Source organism: Furipterus horrens, unplaced genomic scaffold (assembly GCF_987537825.1).
Source record: "Furipterus horrens unplaced genomic scaffold, mFurHor1.1.pri manual_scaffold_1, whole genome shotgun sequence".
Taxonomy (NCBI): Eukaryota; Metazoa; Chordata; class Mammalia; order Chiroptera; family Furipteridae; genus Furipterus; species Furipterus horrens.
In genome coordinates this window covers 21,913,529-21,934,619 of record NW_028327171.1, presented here as the reverse complement: position 1 = coordinate 21,934,619, position 21,091 = coordinate 21,913,529, and the positions used below count along the sequence as shown (strand labels likewise).

At 36.1% G+C, this 21,091-nt stretch overlaps 1 protein-coding gene across 1 annotated transcript in view; it reads left to right on the top strand.

Moving 5' to 3' along the window:
* DHX36 (DEAH-box helicase 36) overlaps positions 1-21,091 on the top strand; it is a 35,284-nt gene that overhangs the window by 9,690 nt on the left and 4,503 nt on the right. Inside the window, exons 9-22 of the mRNA XM_090273026.1 lie at positions 1,690-1,771; positions 5,719-5,859; positions 6,144-6,246; positions 6,830-6,917; positions 7,780-7,835; positions 9,680-9,744; positions 10,488-10,631; positions 12,787-12,904; positions 13,790-13,888; positions 15,980-16,153; positions 16,301-16,387; positions 17,354-17,437; positions 19,719-19,818; positions 19,912-20,002. Of these exons, the coding sequence (XP_090129152.1) occupies positions 1,690-1,771; positions 5,719-5,859; positions 6,144-6,246; positions 6,830-6,917; positions 7,780-7,835; positions 9,680-9,744; positions 10,488-10,631; positions 12,787-12,904; positions 13,790-13,888; positions 15,980-16,153; positions 16,301-16,387; positions 17,354-17,437; positions 19,719-19,818; positions 19,912-20,002 (1,432 nt within the window). The remainder of the gene's footprint in view (positions 1-1,689; positions 1,772-5,718; positions 5,860-6,143; positions 6,247-6,829; positions 6,918-7,779; positions 7,836-9,679; positions 9,745-10,487; positions 10,632-12,786; positions 12,905-13,789; positions 13,889-15,979; positions 16,154-16,300; positions 16,388-17,353; positions 17,438-19,718; positions 19,819-19,911; positions 20,003-21,091) is intronic.

Genomic DNA, 21,091 nt, shown 5'->3' with positions numbered 1-21,091 from the left:
CAAGCGAAGGTGCCAATTTGCTAATAACATCAATACTAGCAACAATTTACAGATACCTTCAGTATGCCAGTTAGTGTATTTGGCACTTTGTCTTTATTAATGCCATAATACTTTGTGAGGTAGGTGCAATTATTTTCATTTTTACAGATGAGAAAACAGCCTCAGCACAGTTAAGTAGCTTACCCAAGGATGTCTAATTAACAGAAGGCCAAGTGGATTTGAAACTAAATTTGACTAGCTGCAAAGTATATTCTTTTAAAGTTATACGTCTCTCTCTCTCCTGCTTATAATTGGGGAAGGTGGGGAAAAGGGAGGGAGTTAAAATGGAATAGAGCTATATTTAATACACGTTATTGTATTCAGCCTAGTTGATTCTTCAAGCCTTGTGAGACTGGTTGAGTGGATTGTGTCTGGTTTTTCTTTTTTCCATGAGGTATCCAGAACTAACATTAACTTCCTCAAACTTAGGAAAGTCAGAGGCAAAGCTGTGATACCACCTCAGATTTGACCTCTACTGCAGTGTTGACCTTTGCTTACAGTGTGTACTGTTTTGTTTGGTACAGAATACGAATAACATTTAGAAAGAAGTTCTGAGAATTTTATTTTTTAACTAATGATTCTAAAATAATAAGTAACAATTTAACATTTGACTTAGCCTTGTTTTAACTACTTTTTTCTTTTCCTAATTCTGTGTTAGACAGGAGGAATGCTTCATATGTAGATTTCAATAAAACAGGTTCTGATGTACCATCCTGGCTAATGATGAAGATAAAATAGACTTCTAACTGATGGGTTTTGTGTTCAATTTAAAATTCTTTATCCTTTGGTAATCTGTGTTACTTTAGAACTGTGAGGTGTATGTGCAGTTTAGTAGCAGTAAAAAGGTGTTGAGTGAAGACTAGAGACTGCTGCTTTTTATGGAACTAGATATGTGAAAAATAGGATAGCGCTCTAAAAGTTCAGGATCATTTTCTGAATTTAAAACTGTAATAGACTCATAGTCGTTTTTACAGTGTTTACAGTAGTCCCTCTCTATATCACAGTTCACTTATTGCAGCCTCACTGTGTCGCAGGATTTTTAAAAATATTATATTTAATTATTGTGGATTTTTTGCTACATCGCGGGATTTTGCAGTACTGTATATGTATGTTGTTAAAGTTACGTAGGTTTAAGAGTGCAGAATATGTTTAAGAACATAAGTAGTGTTTATAAAAGTGTGGAAAAGGTTAATAAGGGACTGGGAAAAGTTAATAAGGGACTAGTAACAGTTTATGTGTGTGGGAAGGGTTCTAAAGCCTTAAAATATAAATACAGTATTCCCTCACTTATCACGGGTATTACGTTCCAGACTCCCCTGCGAAGTAGGAACCTTACATTTATTCTACACTCTTAAACCTACGTAACTTGAACAACATACGTATACAGTACCGCAAAAATCCTGCGATACAATGAAAATTCCGTGATAAATAATTAAATATAATATTTTTAAAAATTCCGCAATGCATTGAGGCTGTGATAAGTGAACCACGATATAGAGAGGGACTACTGTACTAAAATAAATGTAAGGTTCCTACTTTGCAGATTTTCACCTATTGTGGGGGGTCTAGAATGTAATACCCAAAATGATGGAATACTGTATTTTTATTTTGAAGATTGAATATGGACTTGTATTTTGTTTATCATCATAGGTAACTGTCCAATGATACACATTCCTGGTTTTACCTTTCCGGTTGTGGAGTATCTTTTGGAAGATATAATTGAAAAAATAAGGTAAGTAAATATTAGGAAATAAAAAAAGATTTTAAAATACTAATATGTCACCTTTTCTGTCAAACTTTAATTCAGACACTCACCCTTAACCACTTCCTTCTAAAACACTGTTTTTTCTTAAATCAAGGATTCCCAAATGTACATTAAAAACACCCTCAGCCTTTTAAAATCCAGACGCCATGATCACACCCATACCTTAATTACATTACAAAGTCTGGGCTGGTAGCCCCGATTTCTCACAGATCCCTGTGCAGCGAAGTTTGGGGTGCTCTGGTTCTCCTTTTTCATTCACCTTTGCAGGCTTCCGTTCCTCACCTTTTAAATATGATTTTCCCCTAGGTTCTCCGTCTTTTGTGATTTCACTGTGTAATTTTATTTCCGTGACTGTACTTCTGTATTTTCATAGCTCTCTGAGCTACGGCTTCAAAATGAGCTGTCCCTGGACTCTATAATAAACTTGTTGTCTGACTGCTCAGCAGCATTCCAGTACCACAGATTCCTTGAACCTCACATTTTTAAAACCAAAGTCATCCTGTATTCCATTCCCACCATGCTTCCACCAAAAAAATTAAGCCTTATAATGGGGACTGATGCTATCCTCCAACCAGCTGTCTAAGCTATAAGTCAGAAAAGCTAGTATTTATCAAGGAGCTACATACTAGGACAATTCAAAGCTTTACTTCTTTAGTAACCAAATTGCGCTAAGTCACCCTGTACTCCTCCCCTACCCCTGCACAGCACAAACCCTAAGAGCTTTTGTCTTGAATCTGTCTTCTCATTTCTATTTCTTTTAGTTAAGGTTCATATTAGCTCTTCTGTGCTAATATAATAGTTCCTTTGGGCACTGTGGTTTTACTTCACAACTGCTGCCATGTATTTTCCAAAAAAAATATGCTGGTGTGAGCTTTCTCCCCCTAGACAAGGCCCCTGAGATTTCTCTTTAAAAACTTGTTTAAGAACTTTTATTGGTTTATCACAGCCTGTAGCAGAGTACCTCACTGGTATGCTCAAGTTAGTGATCCCTTCAACACTGGCTGCTAGCTACTAGCCTCCTTCTTCAAAGAGCTGTACACAATTATATTTGTATTCTGATGAGAAAAGGGCTGGGAAAGCGTAGCCCCATGCAGCCAGCTTCCGGTTCCTAAGCCAGTCAAGTCAAGACTTCCCAGCCGCGCCCTACCCTTGCGGCCTCGCGCGCCCCGGGGCCTGCCCGTCCTGAACGCAGTGTTCTCTGTTGTGCCGGCCGTTGCCCTCTCGTTCATGACGTTGTGCTCTGGTCCAGATCATTCCCTCCTTGGAGACTTGATTTGCCACCTTCTCCGTCCTTTCAGCTATAAACTACTGATTATGTAAAAATAAACCCCAGCTTTATTGCCCAGTAAGCCGTCTCTGGAACCTCTCACAGGGTGAGTTGCTCTCTCATGCAGACGCCTGTAGCGCTTGTAACCTGTCCCTTACAACACGTACCTCATTGCCGTGCAGTGTGTATCTTTCTGTTTGCCTCCTGCACTAGATTTCATATTTCTCGAGGTCAAGGATTTTGTCCTGTTCATCTGTGTAACTAGTGCATGGCACAGTGCCTGGCCTCTGGCAAACATCTGAATAAGTACATAGACAGCTGTAGAAACACTGATGAGATTTTTCAAGGCTCCGCAGTTACTTGTTAAACGAGAAAATGAATAGTGGGAAGGGGAGCAGAAAGATTTTACTGTGTATTTTACATGGAGAAAAGTCACCTGAATTTTGAGTAGACGTTTATTTAACAGATATTTTTAAAACTTTATGTCTTGCACTGTGTGCTAGAGTCTGAGCATAAAACTAAGGAAAGACTTGGTACGTACCTCACAGTTTATATTTAGGCAGGGAGATGTGTACGCTATTTAATATAAGGTATGATTGACCTGTTGCGGGAAAATACGGTGTGTTGGGAATGAGATTATATGTAGCAGGGAAAGGCTAGGCAAATCAGGAGAGCAGTGAACTTCAGAGTGAGAAAGGAAGTGTGTGTGTGTCAGAGAACATGGAACACTAAAAGTGAGAGAGAGAGTATTTTGGTCTTCCATGCCATGGTTTCTGTCCATAAATTTTTATGCTCTTCGTGAATTCCGCTTCCACTGTGTGTCTATTTCCTACTGTAGCACATTTACCGTTTGTTTTCTAAGAGAATAATAGTCAACAGCTTGACAATAATGATATTAAGTTTCAGGGATTGCTAATCTAAAATTATATAAAAATGGATTGCATTTTTTTTTTTTGGTTAAGATTTTATTTACTTTTATAGAGAGAGGGGAAGGGAGGGAGAAAGAGGAGAGAAACATCAATGTGCAAGAGATAGGTGGTTGCCTTTTGCACACCCCCAACTGGGGACCTGGCCCGCAACCCAGGCATGTGCCCTGACTGGGAATCGAACTGACGACCTTTCCGTTTGCAGGCCGGTGCTCAGTCCACTGAGCCTCGCCAGCCAGGGCAAGGATTGCTTTCTTAAGCTGTCTAGAAGGCAGGTTAGGTTACAAGGAACTGTAGCTAAAGGGTCTCTTGAAGCAAAAGGATAGTATCTATGTACTTGTCATTCGGTAGCCATACCTAAGGGGGAATTTGAAGGAGGGTGATCCTTGGATAAAAGTTCTCAGCAGAAACTCTAGCTATCACCTTCCCAAAAGAGCTGCATTGCAAGGAGGTAGGAGGGAGGGAAGTAGGGTGAGGTGAGGTCGAGGGATATCCTTGGGCCCTTGGGGTGGGGGTTGAAGGTTCCCTCCGTGGCAGCTGCTGGGAAGGGAGCCAGCTGTGGGTCCATCCTCCTTACTAGGACTAATATCTGTCTCAGGTTGCCCTACCTCAAGTTGGTGCTTCTACATATATCGAAGACTGAGGGAGGTCCTGGGTCCCAGGTACTGAGTAGGGAAGGGGATTACCACTCTGTGGATGTCTGCTGTGTGTTAGGCGCTCTGCTTTTATTCAGTCACTTTTTTGCTTTTATTCTTATACCAATACCGTTACCAGAGTATTAATCTCTCAAATAAGGAAACTAAAGACCCAAGAGTTAACACTTTGTTTGAAGTCATGCAGGTAATCAGTGGCAGAACAAGGACACCATTCTAATCTGACTCACAAAAATCTTGCTCCAGCCCCACTCCCCATTCCACCTAGATGTTGTCCCCTTGGCAAACTCTTAGGGGATTTGAGTTTTAAGTTTATAAGATTCATTTTTCTTTCTCGCTCTCTCTACTTTCATGCTCTCAGAACCAACGTCATAACAGGCGGCCTTCTGGGTCAGATGTGCCCTGCTTACAGAAGTCCCTTCAGCACGGTGGAGTCATAGCATGGCTCTGGACAAACAAGAGATTTGAATGCTGCTTCTGGCTCTGCCATTAGCTACGTCTGCGGGCCTGAGCAGAATTAAATAGTTCTCAAGTATGGGTCTGTACATTTATAAATACACTCTTTGAATCTCTTGGGGCACTAATTAAATTCTTGGATTAGCAGACCCCAAGCGAGACTTGAACCCAAATCACAAGGTATAGGATTTCAGAATCTACAATTTATAAACTCTCCAGAGAATTCTTATACATACTTAGGTTTGAAAATCTATATGTAAAATCTGAGTCTTCTACTAGGCAACATTGACTATTATTTTGGACTTAATGTTAACTTTTGTTTTAGGGCAAACTCAAAATTGAAGGTGAAAGTTACTCTTAATTTTGATTGCTTGTAATGACCCAAAGGTGGATATACTTTGATAGAGGAGAATCATTTTTATCTAGAATGTTAGGTTTTATGCTAGTGAATACTTGCAAATAAATTGATATTTAACTAGTGTTCACTAGAAATTATAGTGGAATTGTTTTTTTATAATCATATTTAAAATCCTAAATGTAAAAAGTCATAGATATTAGCTAAAACCAAAGTGTTTCCAAAATGAAGTTATTTAAAAATGTTTTTTATTTTAGATATGTTCCAGAACAAAAAGAACACAGATCCCAGTTTAAGAGGGGTTTCATGCAAGGGCATGTAAATAGACAAGAAAAAGAAGAAAAAGAAGCAATCTATAAAGAGCGCTGGCCAGATTATGTAAGGGAACTGCAGAAAAGGTAGGTTTATTTTGTTTCAAAGTCAGAACACAGTGACTGACTGACTAAAACAAAAAGCAGAAATTGTCTTATTGAATTTATATGTATTTAAGGAGATTATTGCAGATCTCATATTCCAGGTGAAGACTACACTGACTGGACTGGTAAACACTTATTTTCCTAATAATTTTCTTCTATTGATTGTTCTCCTGTTTGAAAGTTGAGTTAATTTTTAGATTTTATACAAAGTTAAACCTCAGGAAACGTTACTAAGTATTTCATGGTTTTCTATTTAATTTTGATAGGTATGCTGCAAGTACTGTGGATGTTATAGAAATGATGGATGATGATAAAGTTGATCTGAATTTGATTGCTGCCCTTATTCGATACATTGTTTTGGAAGAAGAGGTTAGTTTTGTTTTCTTCAAGTGACATAATTTTAATTTTGTTTTCATATCAAGGCCATGAAAAAAGAAAAAACAATTTCTTAAAAACATTTTCTTTCTTCTTTTCTTTTTTTTAATTTATTGATTTGAGAGAGAGAGGAAGGGCAAGAGAGAGACTGATTTGTTGTTCTACCCATTTATGTATTTGTTGGTTGACTCTTGTTTGTGCCCTGACTGGGTATTGAACTCATAACCTTGGCATATTGGGGTGGCACTTCAATCAGTTGAGCAGCCTTGCCAGGGCTTCTTAAATGCTTTTTAAGAATAACCTTTGGAAGAAATTGCTTTTGACACCAGGAATGAGAATCTCAAAATATCACATGATTTAGTTATGTGACCTATTTGAAGAAAAGAATGAACAAATGAAAAATTCTGGTTTATAAATTCTGTTTTTAAAAAGCGAGCTGGTGCTGTTTATTTATAATCAGTAACCAAAATTATCCTGAGGTAACAGAATTTTTTGAGGATTTAAGTGTGCACAGATTTTTACTCTTAATGTGTTTTATTATGTGATCCTTTGTAATGATTATTTCCCCTCCATACAGGATGGTGCAATATTGGTCTTTCTACCAGGCTGGGACAATATCAGCACTTTACACGATCTCTTGATGTCACAAGTGATGTTTAAATCAGGTATTACAGATATTTTTTTATTGCCGCTCCAAGAGTGGTCTAATTTTTTGCTTTTTAAGTTAAGTTGTAGCTATTACATGTTATTTCTAAATATATAAGCATGCATCTCTAAAGAATGAAGACAATTTTTTATATAACCACAATGCCATTATATCTGATTATTAACAATTTAATAACCCAGTCTATATTCAGGTTTTCCCCATTTTGCCCCCAAAATGTCTTTGACTCTAGTTCTAGAACATCACTCCCTTTAGCTCTGTATTTTTCCCATGGCGATGACTTATGGAAAAACCTAGGTCAGCTTTCTAGATTTGTCTGAATCTTCATGGTATCATTTCATTCGATTCTTTCTTACCTGAATTTTCTATAAACCGCAAGTTATGGCTGAGGACTTAAGTCTGAATTAAGTATTTTTGATTTAGTTGATATATTTCGTATCATGTCACAGAGGAGGATTGAGCATTTTTCAGCAATACCAATTACTTGGCAGCATGTACTACTTTTAAGTTCAGAGGGTCATAAAGAGCCTGTGGGGAGCATCACATCTCCTTTGAATAACAACAGTTCTTTTCTGGGCATAGTATTGCCGTCTCGATTAATCTGGGCACTGTTGCTAGAGGTTTAAGTCAGAGTTGCATTTTTTGTAATTACAGCTAAAAGTGAAATTTATCTTTGCTGCTTTAACACTCACCCTCCTTCCCATCACAACACTACACCAGACTTTCTATTAGCTAATAATCAGGAATGGGCTGAAGCTGTTTCATCTGAAGTATGAATGTAATTTCTTAAAATTATGTTCCATGTATGTCTGCTGGAGCTTTTCTGCAGCTATATAAAGTTTAATTTTCTTCTTAATTTTCAGACAAGTTTCTTATTATACCTTTACATTCACTGATGCCTACAGTTAACCAGACACAGGTATGTTGTTAAATTTATTCACGGTCTTTCAAAATGAGGTAAGCTCAAAGGACTGCTTATTGTATGTTTTGTTTTATTTATTTATTTTTAAAGGCATATTTTCAAATAGTAATCCATGTGAAAAATACTTCTTTAAGAAACTTTTGCAAATGAATCTTCAGGGGATGATTTTATAAAAATGTGAATAAGAGGGGATAACCCACAAATCAAATTAGTTTGTCAACATTAGGGAAAACTTTAAAGATTGTTTTCACCAGTGACTTGTTTGGCTTTTCTGAATACAAGAAAGAGGGCATGTGAGTCCCAGTAAAGACAACCGAGAAAGTGTCTGTGACATACTCCAGCTTGATATTTGAAAGTTTGATTTACAGCATTAGTGTATTTACAGATATGAGATTTCCTGTGCTGTCAATAATGTATTATTATGGTTTTGAATATTTGGGCTCAGCCAGATTCAGAGATTTCTCTAGTTAGAAGAACATTGCATTCTCCAAGGCAAGATACTTTCTGGATTGCAGTATTTGCGGGCCCTGGTAGAATGAGATGGATAAGAAAATCTACCTCTCTTCCCATCTAGTTTTTTCACACTTTTTAAGAAAATACCAAGACTTTTTTTAATTGAGACTCTTAATATCCTTTCTGCTGATACCTTAGTCCTGTGTAAGGCTTAGCTGGCTGAATTAGGTACACAGTGCATTCCTCAGGGAACGGCAGCGGGGAGAGATCTCTGGATTCCAAAGACTGGACAGCGGAGTATTCGATGTAGAGGCATTCTCACAGTAGTGTCTGACATCCTATTCCTTTGCTAGAACATATGTGACCAGACTGGGAAACAACATTTTTTCTATTGATGATCACTTTTATACATATGGGGATAAGTTTATGCATTTTGTTGCTTTACAGCCAAGTGGTACCTGGCTGCATTGCATGTCTTTTCATCTGCTTGGGTGGCTTTGTCACATGGTTGCATTGTTTGTAGGATTCAGCATTTGAAAAGGTCTATTTAAAATCCACTCTAATCTATAGTATAGGGTGGTAGAGCCAGTTAATATTTATTCTCATTAGTCAGGCATCTGCCTGGTTGCTTGGTGTTCTTACTCATGTAATTTTGGGTAATTCATAGTTCTCACCCTTACATGAAATTTCTTTCTCGCCGTTAAAAAGTTTGACTATACAATGAGATGTTTAACTCTAGTTTTTGTTTAAAAACATTCTATAAATTATCATATTTCATTTGAAATCTTGTTTGTGATAATCTTGTTTTGACATCTGTGGGAGATTTAGTTTGGTTTTATGGTATCGAAAGTGATGTGTACTTTACAAATACATTTATAAGTGTTAGATGCATAAAAATGTCAGCAAATAGTGCTAAAAATGAATAGTATCTGAAGTAATTCCCCTAATTGCATGAGAGTGATGTGTCAGAAATTAGTGTACTATAGTCCCTTTCTATATCGCGGTTCACTTATCGCGGCCTCACTGAATCGCGGGATTTTTAAAAATATTATATTTAATTAGTTATCGTGGATTTTTCGCTATATCGCAGGATTTTGTGGTACTGTATACGTATGTTGTTAAAGTTATGTAGGTTTAAGAGTGTAGAATATGTTTAAGAAATTAAGTAGTGTTTATAAAAATTTGGAAAAGGGTAATAAGGGACTGGGAACGGTTTATAAGTGTGAGAAAGGTTTATAAAGCCTTAAAATATATATAAATACTAAAATAAATGTAAGGTTCCTACTTCGCGGATTTTCACCTATCACGGGGGAGGGGGGTCTAGAACATAATACCCGCGATAAGTGAGGGAATAATGTATTTTTGGAATTTTGATGTATTTATTACAGGTATTTAAAAGAACTCCTCCTGGTGTTCGGAAAATAGTAATTGCTACCAACATTGCAGAGACCAGGTAAAAATTGTTTTAATTATCAACTGATGGTAATTATAGTAGTTTTAAGTTCCATAAATTATTAACATATCTTAATCTTTTTTCTCTACAAAGTACTTTATTCTCAAAAGAAAATCTGTTTTAATCATGGTAGTGGCATAGGTTTGTTTCATTTTTAATAATTTTATTTAACCTAAGCTAATGTTTTAGCCCTCTTCAGAAACAGCTTTGTGGGTTTTTTTTTTTTTTTTTTCCAAAGCTTTCCTAAAAAGCCATGGGAGCCAATACCAGTTTTTTTCTATATGCGTTTTGCTGGTAGGGGATAGAATTGTTTGGTAATTTGGCAGTTAGGTATATACAGCTTTTAAAATATATTGTATTCTCTTGGATGTACAAATATATCAATACAAGTTGAAACAGCTTGTTCTGTGAAAGCTGATACTAAACTGTGGCACTGGGGTGGGGGTCACAAAAACTAGGTACAAAGTCACAGGCAAGCTACGAAGTTTGGCTGCAGGCAAGTGAGAACGTTACTAACACGTGTCTGCAGAGTAGGCACTATGCTGCCCTGCAGCTGCTCAGGCTGCTCACAGTGAGGCGAGGGTCCGTAACATTTTTCAGTGTGGGAGGAGGGGTGGGAATCCTGAAGTGCAGAAAACAATTTGATTCAATAGAAATACTCTAAAATCCCTGTCTGTAGACTTGTCGTAGATTAATGTACTTTTGATATGTTTTTAATATTTTGTATATCTCTTTCCGAACAGCATTACCATAGATGATGTGGTTTATGTGATAGATGGGGGAAAAATAAAGGAGACACACTTTGACACCCAGAACAACATCAGTACAATGTCTGCTGAGTGGGTCAGCAAAGCTAACGCCAAACAAAGGAAAGGCCGAGCTGGACGGTAAGATGGGACCTTGTCCGAAGCCTTTAAAACACACACAGAAGATTTACATAGCAGAATGTGTTGCTGGCATTTAAAAATATTTAGGAGTTATCTTTCATAGTTTTTAAAACTTACTGTAGCACATTTTTAAATGAGAAAATCCTGTAATTATAGTTTCTTTGGGATTCTTTCTTATGATTTTTCTACCTCTTATTCCTTAATTCAGTTGACTTAAATTAATATTTTTTATTTTTATTAGTTGATGCCTATAATTTTATTTCTTTTTTTATAAAGCATGTATTACTAATAATAACTACTAATACTATTTCAATGTCAGGTCATTTCCTAATCACTTTATATATATTAATTAACTTGCTTAATTCTCAGCACAGTGCTGTGAGGTAGGTTATTATCTCTACTTCAGGGGTAAGGAAATTAAGTCACAAAGAATTGAAATAATCTGTTGAAAGTCATACAGCTTTTTAAGTAGCAGAGCCAGGACTTGAATCCCAGCAGTCTGGTTTCACAATCTGGCCCCTAATTCCTGTCCTGTACATCTGTGCTGGTTTGTCACCATTAGCTACCAACAAAAACACAAGGAAAGCACCTTTTCTCCCATTGATGTAAATGGTAGTATAAGAAATAAAAATTTCTCTGTCTTAATGGTAGGAAAATGATTTGTCTTTTAACATCAATAAACGCACTTTAAATTTTCACGCATTTTCTCACAGTATTTTTACACCCTTATACATGTGAGTGATAGAATTGTATCTGGAGTTGTAGAAAATAGGTTTTGTGGGGGTTTTTTGTTTGTTTGTTTTTTGTCTTTTACAGGTAGACTCAAAGGATTTCCCTTAGCCTTCAAATATTGGCTTAAGTAAGGCAAGAAAGGTTTAAAGAAAACATCACAGACCACTTGATTTAAGTTTGTAATATGTCCATAAAGCTCGGACACACTTGCTGTAATATTTGCAGATTACGCCTATGTAACCTGGCTTCCAGGTGGTTGATGAGATTATGCAATTGATGCTGTTGAGCCAGAGTCACGGCTCAGTCTAAGAAGTGGACCCTTCTCATCAGTTACTAGGGGACAATTGATTGGGGACCCAGCACGACTGAGGTTTTCCCATGCAGACCTCGCACCACTAGGTGCTGATTTAAAATGTATTCATCATAGTGAATGGATTTTGGCACACTTTTATATATGAAGAGTACACAGGCTAGGCCTTAGGTTTGATCTGTGAAACAGGGAAATGAAGTAAGTGAAGTATTACATTTTCTCTTTACTCTTCATCCCCACTCTCCTAGTGGAGGGTAAGTGGAATTACAGTGTTTTAATTCAAATGGAAAATGGTCCCTTGTAGGACCCAAAGATGTAAATTCCTTTAGCAAAGCCTAATTACCTTGATAATTTTTTTGAAGGTCAGCGCAAACTGTATTTTGTGGCCCCAAATGGAAGCACCCTTAGTTTCTGCAGGCATGTTGTGTAATAGACAGTGGGTTTTTGTAAACTTGTGACAGAAATAGCTAAGATTTTTAGATTTTATTTTTATTCCTACAGGAAAAGGACCTCCTCCTGCTATAGCAGCAAGAGCCCATAAAAATATTTATTTTGCTTGAAAATACCGGAAATATGTATTCTTACTTCTTCACATCTATCCTTAGAATTGTCCAAAGAATAATATCATTTCTGTGATTAGAAGTAAACAGTGAAGGAAAAAGAATTTTCCAATGTTCTTCTGAGAGCTCACTAAATAGCACATACCTAGAAACATTTTAAATAATATAAACAGGTTAAGATATGTCAGGTTTTGTTAAGTAAAGTGTTCACAAGGCTTGTTGAGATTCCTCTAAGTAGACTGATGTTATTGAGCACAGTAGTCTGGATTCTGTAAGATAGAAATAGGGAAGCCAGTTTTAGTGGGGGAGGGAATCTTGTATTTCTTAAAAGTAGGACATAGGGATAGTGAATTTAAGACTGTTCAAAACAAATCAGGAGAAGAAATATATGATTAATAAAAGTGAAATAATAATGTAAGCAAATTAGTTATGATGTGACTTGTAAAAAACAGATATTGGCTACTTTCCCTGCCCAGTGTCTCTGGAGTTCTAAAAAAACCACTGATAAATACTTTCTTCCTGCCCCTCTCCACCCCCCCCCCCTTTATTTTAGAGTTCAACCTGGTCATTGCTATCATCTGTATAATGGTCTTAGAGCAAGCCTTCTAGATGACTATCAACTGCCAGAGATCTTGAGAACTCCTTTGGAAGAACTTTGTTTACAAATAAAGGTAAATTAGTGGGATGGTTAGAAATTAAATGGGAATAGGGTTCTAATGTTTACCACACATTTGTTTTCTGTGTTTGTTAGTAATCTGTGTTTTTAGACTTTTCTTCAATGCTTATTTAAAAGTATTTAATCATCTACTACTCTGAAACTAGATTGCTTGTGTTTGAAGCCCACCACCTCCCTTGACAAACCACTTTTGGTATATTGGACAAGTTATTTAAATTAAACTCATACAGGTTTCTTACTGGCACATAGTAAGTGTTCAGTGAATGTTAGCTACTGTTATTACATCTTTTCTTTTTTAATCCTCACTTGAGGACATGCTTATTGAATTTAGAGAGCAGGGAAGGGTGGGAGAGAGGGAGTAAGGGAAACATAGATGAGAGAGAGAAACATTGATTGGTTCCCTCTGGTACACACCTTGACTGGGGATTGAACTTGCAACCTAGGCATGTGCCCTGACTGGGAATTGAAGCCGTGACCTTTTGGTTTACGGGACGATGCTCCAACCAAGTAACCCACACTGGCCAGATCTGTTACTACATCTTAAGATTTTTATCCCTTTTTATAAAGTACTTTTATTTCCTAGTATTTTATATATTTTCATATAATTTTCCTTATTTTGAAAATAATTGGTAATCAACTTGTTGAGATTTTAACCAATTAGATACTTTTCTCATTAAAAAGAGTTGGTAGCTGGTAGAAAGTATATCAGCCTTTAAACATGTTTTTATTGAATCACAAATGTAATTTTAATTTATTCTAGTAAAACAACTAACTTGAAAAGCATGTGCAGCTTTGATGCTTTACGCGAGTGAGTGACAGGAAGGACTAAACTGTTATTCGATGTATGATACATGTTTTAATTATATTGGTCTTCCTCCAGATCCTAAGGCTTGGTGGGCTTGCTCAGTTTCTGAGCAGGTTGATGGATCCCCCATCAAATGAAGCAGTGTCACTCTCCATTAAACACCTGATGGAGCTGGTAAACTTGGTTTTTTATTTTATTTTAACTTAGACATAGTGTGAGAGCATGTAAGCCAGCTAATTATATTTACTCTTGTTACTCCAAGGTAGGCCAGTGAATGCACAGTGCCGGATTTTATACACTATTTGGCTCTTCACCATAGTCTATGAATTATGAGTTAGAAAGTTATAAAAATGAAACCTTTGTTATGTTCTTATAATACTGGGTCCTTTTCACACAGTTTTTGTCATTGTAGGCTTGATTTTAAATTACATACAATTTTGAAATCTTTGAATGGATATTTTATAAAGGCAACTCTTGTGTTTTTGAAGGAATACTAATAGATGGCTTTTCTCCAAAATATCATATTCTGCTACCTGTCATTTTATTCGTATAGCTTTTTTTTCTTGAGTTTCTTTTTACGAAGTTAGTGTTTTGAGAAACTAATTTCAGTGTCTTAGTCAGATGACCTCTTGGTGGCCATCCCCGCACAAGACTGTTGAGCAGTACAGGACTAGCTGTGAGGTGGCTCCTGCAGTGAGGAGAAGGGCACCGGGAGTTCGTGCCCGGAGTGGGGAGAGAGAGGTTAGAGCTGTGCTGCCCCGTGCCGTAGCCACCACCGCATTGGACGGCACAGAAACGGAACAGGAGCATGTCTGTCATCGCCGCAAGTTCTGTGGCTTGGTGCCGGGTTAGAGGATGCCAAAGTATGTTTTATATATTTGAGTTTTATTTGAGCCACCCAGGCAGACTATTTTGAGAATTTGGCCCATATCAGAACATTACAGTCGATTTTAATGTGCGTAATAAGTGAAAAAGCAATATATTATTAGCTAACCTTCTTTGTTGGAATGTAGATGAGGTTTAGTGACGTCAGTGGTATTTAGGACGTGGTATAATTCTACCAGTGACCTCTCTCCCCTTCAGGCTTTTATCTAATAGAATATAGCTGTGGAGAGTTGCATGGTGCTCAGAGAATCAACTTAGTATTTATGGTGGAGATGAACAACCAGAGGACCCTAAAGCCTCAGTAGGATGACGTCTCCTCTCCCAACGGAATTTAAGAGTCAGTCTTTACGTAACCATTTGCAGGCAACAAAATTTTGAAAAGGCTATCATTTATAGGCAACAGAATCTTACAAAGGCCAGCAAATCCTTGCCAACAGTAGGGGCTGGACCCCATGGGTTTTTTTTGTTTTTTAAATTATTATGAATTACAGAATTCGAGTACAGGATAAAAGAGCAAAACAAAAATGTCCAGGTTAATGTTTTACCACAAAGTGAATACCATGTGATCATCACTCATGTCGAGAAGTAAGAACATGAAGCCTACCTCCTCCCTCTCCCAATCACTTGACTATTCCTCAGTCCCAAAGATAACCTCTATTGTGAGGTGGATGTGCCTCACACACCCTAGGCTCGGTTGGAAGCTGCTCTGTCCAGCAGAGTCTTTGTGACCACGGCGGAACAAACTTTTACCCAGGACATTTCATTATGTCTGGGGGAAGGAAGGTGGCTGCCTCTCTAGTGGACAACAGCGATTAGACCTTATTCCCTCATGCCTTTTATTGAGGAGGATACACATGAGAGATACAAGGTCAAGATTCATGAATTATCAATAGCTTGGAGGCGTTAGGATTATAGTTTACAGTAACAGATTACATGTACTAGTACAGAGGGTACAGTGACCAGTCTGTGTCAGGGTCTGTCAAACATCTTGACGCCACACTGGCATTAGGTGCTAGGTTTCATACATTCCTTGCTAGAGATTATTTATGTTATATTATAGATAAAGAAAGCAGAGCAAGTTCTAAAGCAAAATAAGCATTCTTTAAATCTAATTCCCCTGGCAACCCTCTGAGTGGCTTTCGGTTGTTTCACATGCAGCCTTATGTTGAGACTTAAAGACAAGCACAGCCGGGATGCCGGCAGCAGTCATGCTCAGGCTGGGGCTATAATTCCCTAAACCACGAGGAGCGGTTCCCTACACTATTGCGACTAAACAGTATTAGAGTATCTGGGCTTAAGAGAGTAAGGAGTGTCTTCTTTTTTTTTTTTCCTAAGTAAACTAAAATTAGGTTTAATTACGATGCTTTATGATGTCTACAGAATGCGTTGGATAAACAAGAAGAATTAACACCTCTTGGAGTCCATTTAGCACGATTACCAGTTGAGCCACACATTGGAAAGATGATTCTTTTTGGAGCTCTGTTCTGTTGCTTAGACCCAGTTCTCACCATTGCTGCTAGCCTCAGCTTCAAGGATCCCTTTGTCATTCCATTGGTAAGAAAGCTACAAAAGAAAGGCTAGGCATTTTTATGTACTCATGATAGTTGTTGCTTAGATACCTTTTTTCATTAGCTTTTTTATCAGAATGTTCTAATATATAGTGTCAGAGCCATTTAAGTGTCTTGGTCTGTGTTTTTTAAGGGGAAAGAAAAGGTCGCAGATGCAAGAAGAAAGGAATTGGCAAAGGATTCTAAAAGTGACCACCTGACAGTTGTGAACGCATTTGAGGTAAGAAATGACTTGTGACAGTTTATTCAAGTGAAAAGCTGATCATCGAATAAAACATATTTAACTTTTAAAAATCTATATTATCATAGGTATTAGGAATACCTTGCTAAGTGAGAATGTTAAAATTAGTTGAACATTTGAAAAAATTTAACAAAAAATTTTAATCTCACTTTTAAGTTTTCTAATAACTTAATTTTACACTTTTGGAAAAGAAGTCTTTCTGTTTTGGTAACAATTGAAAAATGAACAATTTATTTTAAAATTTTATTTGATATTCACTTGTATCTATCTTACTGACATTTCATGAAAGAAGGTCTGTCTCTGTTCATTAATAAATAATACCTATATTCCTATTTAATATTTTGATAGAGTATCATAATCATACAGTATTCAGAATACAGACATTTTCTTCTTCTAAAAGCCAGGTGTATCAGGATAAACATCACTTATCTCTGCAAAATTTAAATGTAATTTGGTTTATAGAGGCAGCAGCCTCTCTACTCAGTTTTGTACTACATATTATGGGAAAGTTTTTTTTTTTTTCTTTGAGCTAATTCAATATTACTTTCCTTTTTCCCCATCTTTCCTTCTCCTCTAGTTAAAAAATGAAAGTCATCTTTGTAAAAATTGGAAAATATTTGATAGCGTTGAAATTTGTTCAACAGTGCTCATTTAGTTTACTACGTTGTGTACAGTATGCCATTTTGTATAAAATACAAATACACTATTTACTGTGTAACTTCTACTTATTTGTACAAAGGTCCGAAAGTTCAGTGGTGGTTACTGCAATGACTAGAATCATGGGGAGGCTTTTTTTTTAGTTTATAAATTTCAAAATTCTTTGACCATATTACACAGAAAACATCATTAGAAGATTAAATTATTACCAAAATGAAGACAGAGAAGTAGTTATTGTTTGCTTTGAGGAGCAATATAAATGGTTTTCTTCATTTCTTTGCCCCATAGGGCTGGGAAAAAGCTAGACGACGTGGATTCAGATATGAAAAAGACTATTGCTGGGAATATTTTTTGTCTTCAAACACACTGCAGGTAACGGTGAATGTTTTGGAGTGATTCTCATACATGTTAGATTATAGAGTACCTGTATGAATATATACATTTAGATCCATAGCAAAAGATTAATTGTGTGAATTTGTCTTATGAAGTTGAATCATATGAAATTTTTATTAAATCAACTGCAACAGAGCAAGAAAAGATGTATAATATAATAAAAAACTAATGTCTGAGAAAAGATACAGAGAGTCTAGAGTGTAGCAAAAACACAATAAGGCTCAGTTACTGTCCCTGTGCTTTTCCTCTAGTTGGCATTTTGATGTCTCACTGATATTTCTAAAATTTATTTTTTATATCAAATAGCATAAGTATATTTAACTTTTATGTAGGTATCTTTAACTGATTTAGTGTAAATGAGAGAACACTGGACAGAAGCATTTGTGAAACAGAAGAAAGTAAACAATAAACAGGATATATACGCTGAATGGAGAAGTGATCTTAAGCCAGTAAGAATAGGGATATCCTCACTTTTCCCAGTTACACGTACACTCCAGCTCAGGTCCTGGACATTTAACAAATCTACAAGGGAGTGAAAGAGTCAGAAATCTAGCATATTTAATCAGAAGTGCCCAAGCAGTAACAAAATGCTATGAAGGATCATGGCAACTCTGAAAGATACTACAGGCAAAAGAAAAAAGGAATGGAACATAGCATGTCTCAACAGAAAATACTTTACAACTGCTTCATAGTAAAGAACAGTTTAAGAATATGAATTCAGTAAAACAACATTAAGAAATTAAACCAATAGAATGATGAAAAGATTGCTGGGCTAAGAGAAAGACCAAAAGAATTATAAGGAACAAAATGGACAGCCCTTTAAAAAATTATTACCATAGAAGAAAGTCTTGGAATAATCACAGTTTGTAGATGCAGTTGCAAAAGGGAAACATAAAACAATGAGTAAAAAGCTTGTAGGCAGGAAGACAGGACTGATTCATCGTGAAGATCATAGGTGTCTATACATAGAAAATTTAAGTGTGAATAAATGTGTGTTGGAGAGATGTTTAAAAACATATTTCTGAAAAAGGAAAAATGAACCGCAAGTGCGAGAAGGTGGCTGAATCCAACTGTTACTATATTCAGTCAAGATATTAAAATATAAAGACAAAGGACAGGCATTCAAGAAAGCACTTGTAAAATTCACTGACAGTGAAATGCTACCCATTAAGAGAGAAATCAAAAAGAATTCAGCAATGGAGAATGCATGCTAAATCTGGTGTACACGGAAATTATTTAAATATACAACAAGTACAAAACAGAAATTATAGATACAGAATCGAATGTAAAGGTATTACCTGGCCAATAAAGAATAATGGTAACGAAAACCAGGAAGTAACTCAGAAAGTCAGTTATAAGAACAATTAGGTTGGGAGACTCAGGTCACTCACAATCCATAAAAGGAAGATACACTTAAATATGACTATAATGTAGAATTCACCCAATTCAGTCTCATGTCTTTTTTTTTTTTTTTTAATCGAACTAGAATTAACTTTAAAAATAGCTTCTATATTGGTATCCCATTGTTATGATAGCATTTCTAACTCTTCTGTCTGTATATATATATGTCTGCAATATAATTTCTTAGTATATGATTTTTCTGACAGTATTGAGTTCAGGAAAGTTTTTTCATTTGTACTTTTTAGTATTACTTGAATGCTTCATAATGTGCTATGCATCATTTTTATTCAAATAATTATTTCTCTTAAAAATAAAAAATGACCTTAAGTTTTTGTGTCAGTACGCAACAGTAGTTAATTTTCAGTAGTAGAAATATGGAGGGATGTGGGTTACTTTCCTTGTACTTTTTCTGTATTTCTTTCAAAATATGGGGTGGAGAACAATTTTGAAGATTATATTAGTGTCTTTTTGCAAAATGGAGTAGAAATCCTTAAACATCAGTGATTATTTACTACAATAGGCATACCTTTTCTATAAAAGGTATGATGATAACCAGTTTAGCCTTCTAGGCCATATGGTCTCTGTTGCAGCCGCTCACCTGTGCCATTATAGTGCAGAGCAACTATGATAGGATGTAGATGAATGGGTATGGCCTTGTTCCAATAAAACTTTATTGACAAAAACGGGTTTTTATAAATTTTGTAGTTTGCCAGCCTCCGCTCTAAAACATCACAGTTTCACCAAAGTATTTTATAAAGCGGGAAAGCCTACAGCTAAATTTATTTATGCGTATATGCTTTATAACCCCCATAAATCTGTGGAAGGTTTTCTAGTTCTGTTTGTTACCATTGCTCTCTAGATGCTGCATAACATGAAAGGGCAGTTTGCTGAGCATCTTCTTGGAGCTGGATTTATAAACAGTAGAAATCCTACAGATCCAAAATCTAATATAAATTCAGGTAAAGCAGAAACCACAGTGGAAAGAACTTGCTGCTGTTGTCCATTGTATCAGTATTTTACTCTTTTTTTCTCTACCTTCCCACCCCTAATAGATAATGAGAAGATAATTAAAGCTGTCATCTGTGCTGGTTTATATCCCAAAGTTGCTAAAATTCGACTAAATTTGGGTAAAAAAAGAAAAATGTAAGCATTGAAGATTATTATGAATTACTTGAATTCTCTCCTTAAATTTTTGAAATCCTGTAATGCAACAGGGCTCATATTGTAATTTGTTCTTATTCATACACGGGCCATATTCTTGTTCTTTTTGCTTTTGATCATTTAAAAGAAGGCAGACTGTTCACAGAGGCATCACTTCCCTTCACAGCATAACTCTGGTGTCAACTCTCCATCACCCATTGTTCACAAAGAATATTATTAAATTTAATGGTGTACACGTGAGGAAAGTAAGCCAGGTATTAAAATCATCCCAGAAGTTCAGTGACCTGACCTGAGTAGTGGTTATTTGTAACTATATTATATCAAACTCTGTGTAAGACAAGCTATCTTAAACTTTAATAAATGCAACACTTTTTTAATGCCAAGAAAAAGAAAAGAAAAGAAAAACAGTGCCAAATGAACATTACTTAGAATAGATTCTGCTTCAGGACTCTTTTCCTCTTATAAAACAGTTAATTTTGTAATTTGTCTCTGAATAAAAATGTGATTTTACTATTTTGAAAAGTAAAGTATGACTTAAATATATATACGAAAAGAGTAGTAATTGGAGAGAACATGGCCTATTTTTACTTAACACATTAACTGCCATGTGAGTTATATTTAACTCGCCCTAATTTTAAGCCCGGAGCCTTGTGAAGAGTACACAGCTCACACGTCACTTTGCCTGGGTGCCTCGTGGTGCACTGGCAACTCACGCTACCATTCTGTAACATACATACTACGTGAAGAGTGGCCTCGTGGATAAAACCCTGCAGATGGTTCATGAAAATCTTACTTACTGATGGTTTTATTGTTAAATTAATACTGGCAATTTAAAAAGTGGACCAAATGAATAGAAGTTAATTTATTTTCTATTTTAATCTTTAAATTTCACTAAATCTGACATGTAAACAAAAACACTTCCTTTATGAACTGTTTCCAAGCTTTCCCACTACTTTTTCATTAAATCACAAAGAAGTATTTTGTTTTCAATTTTTTAATTCTATTTTTGTAATAAAACATCGTGGCTCCAGGGAAACCTCTTTTCTAGTGTAGCAGTCAGTGTGTTAATAA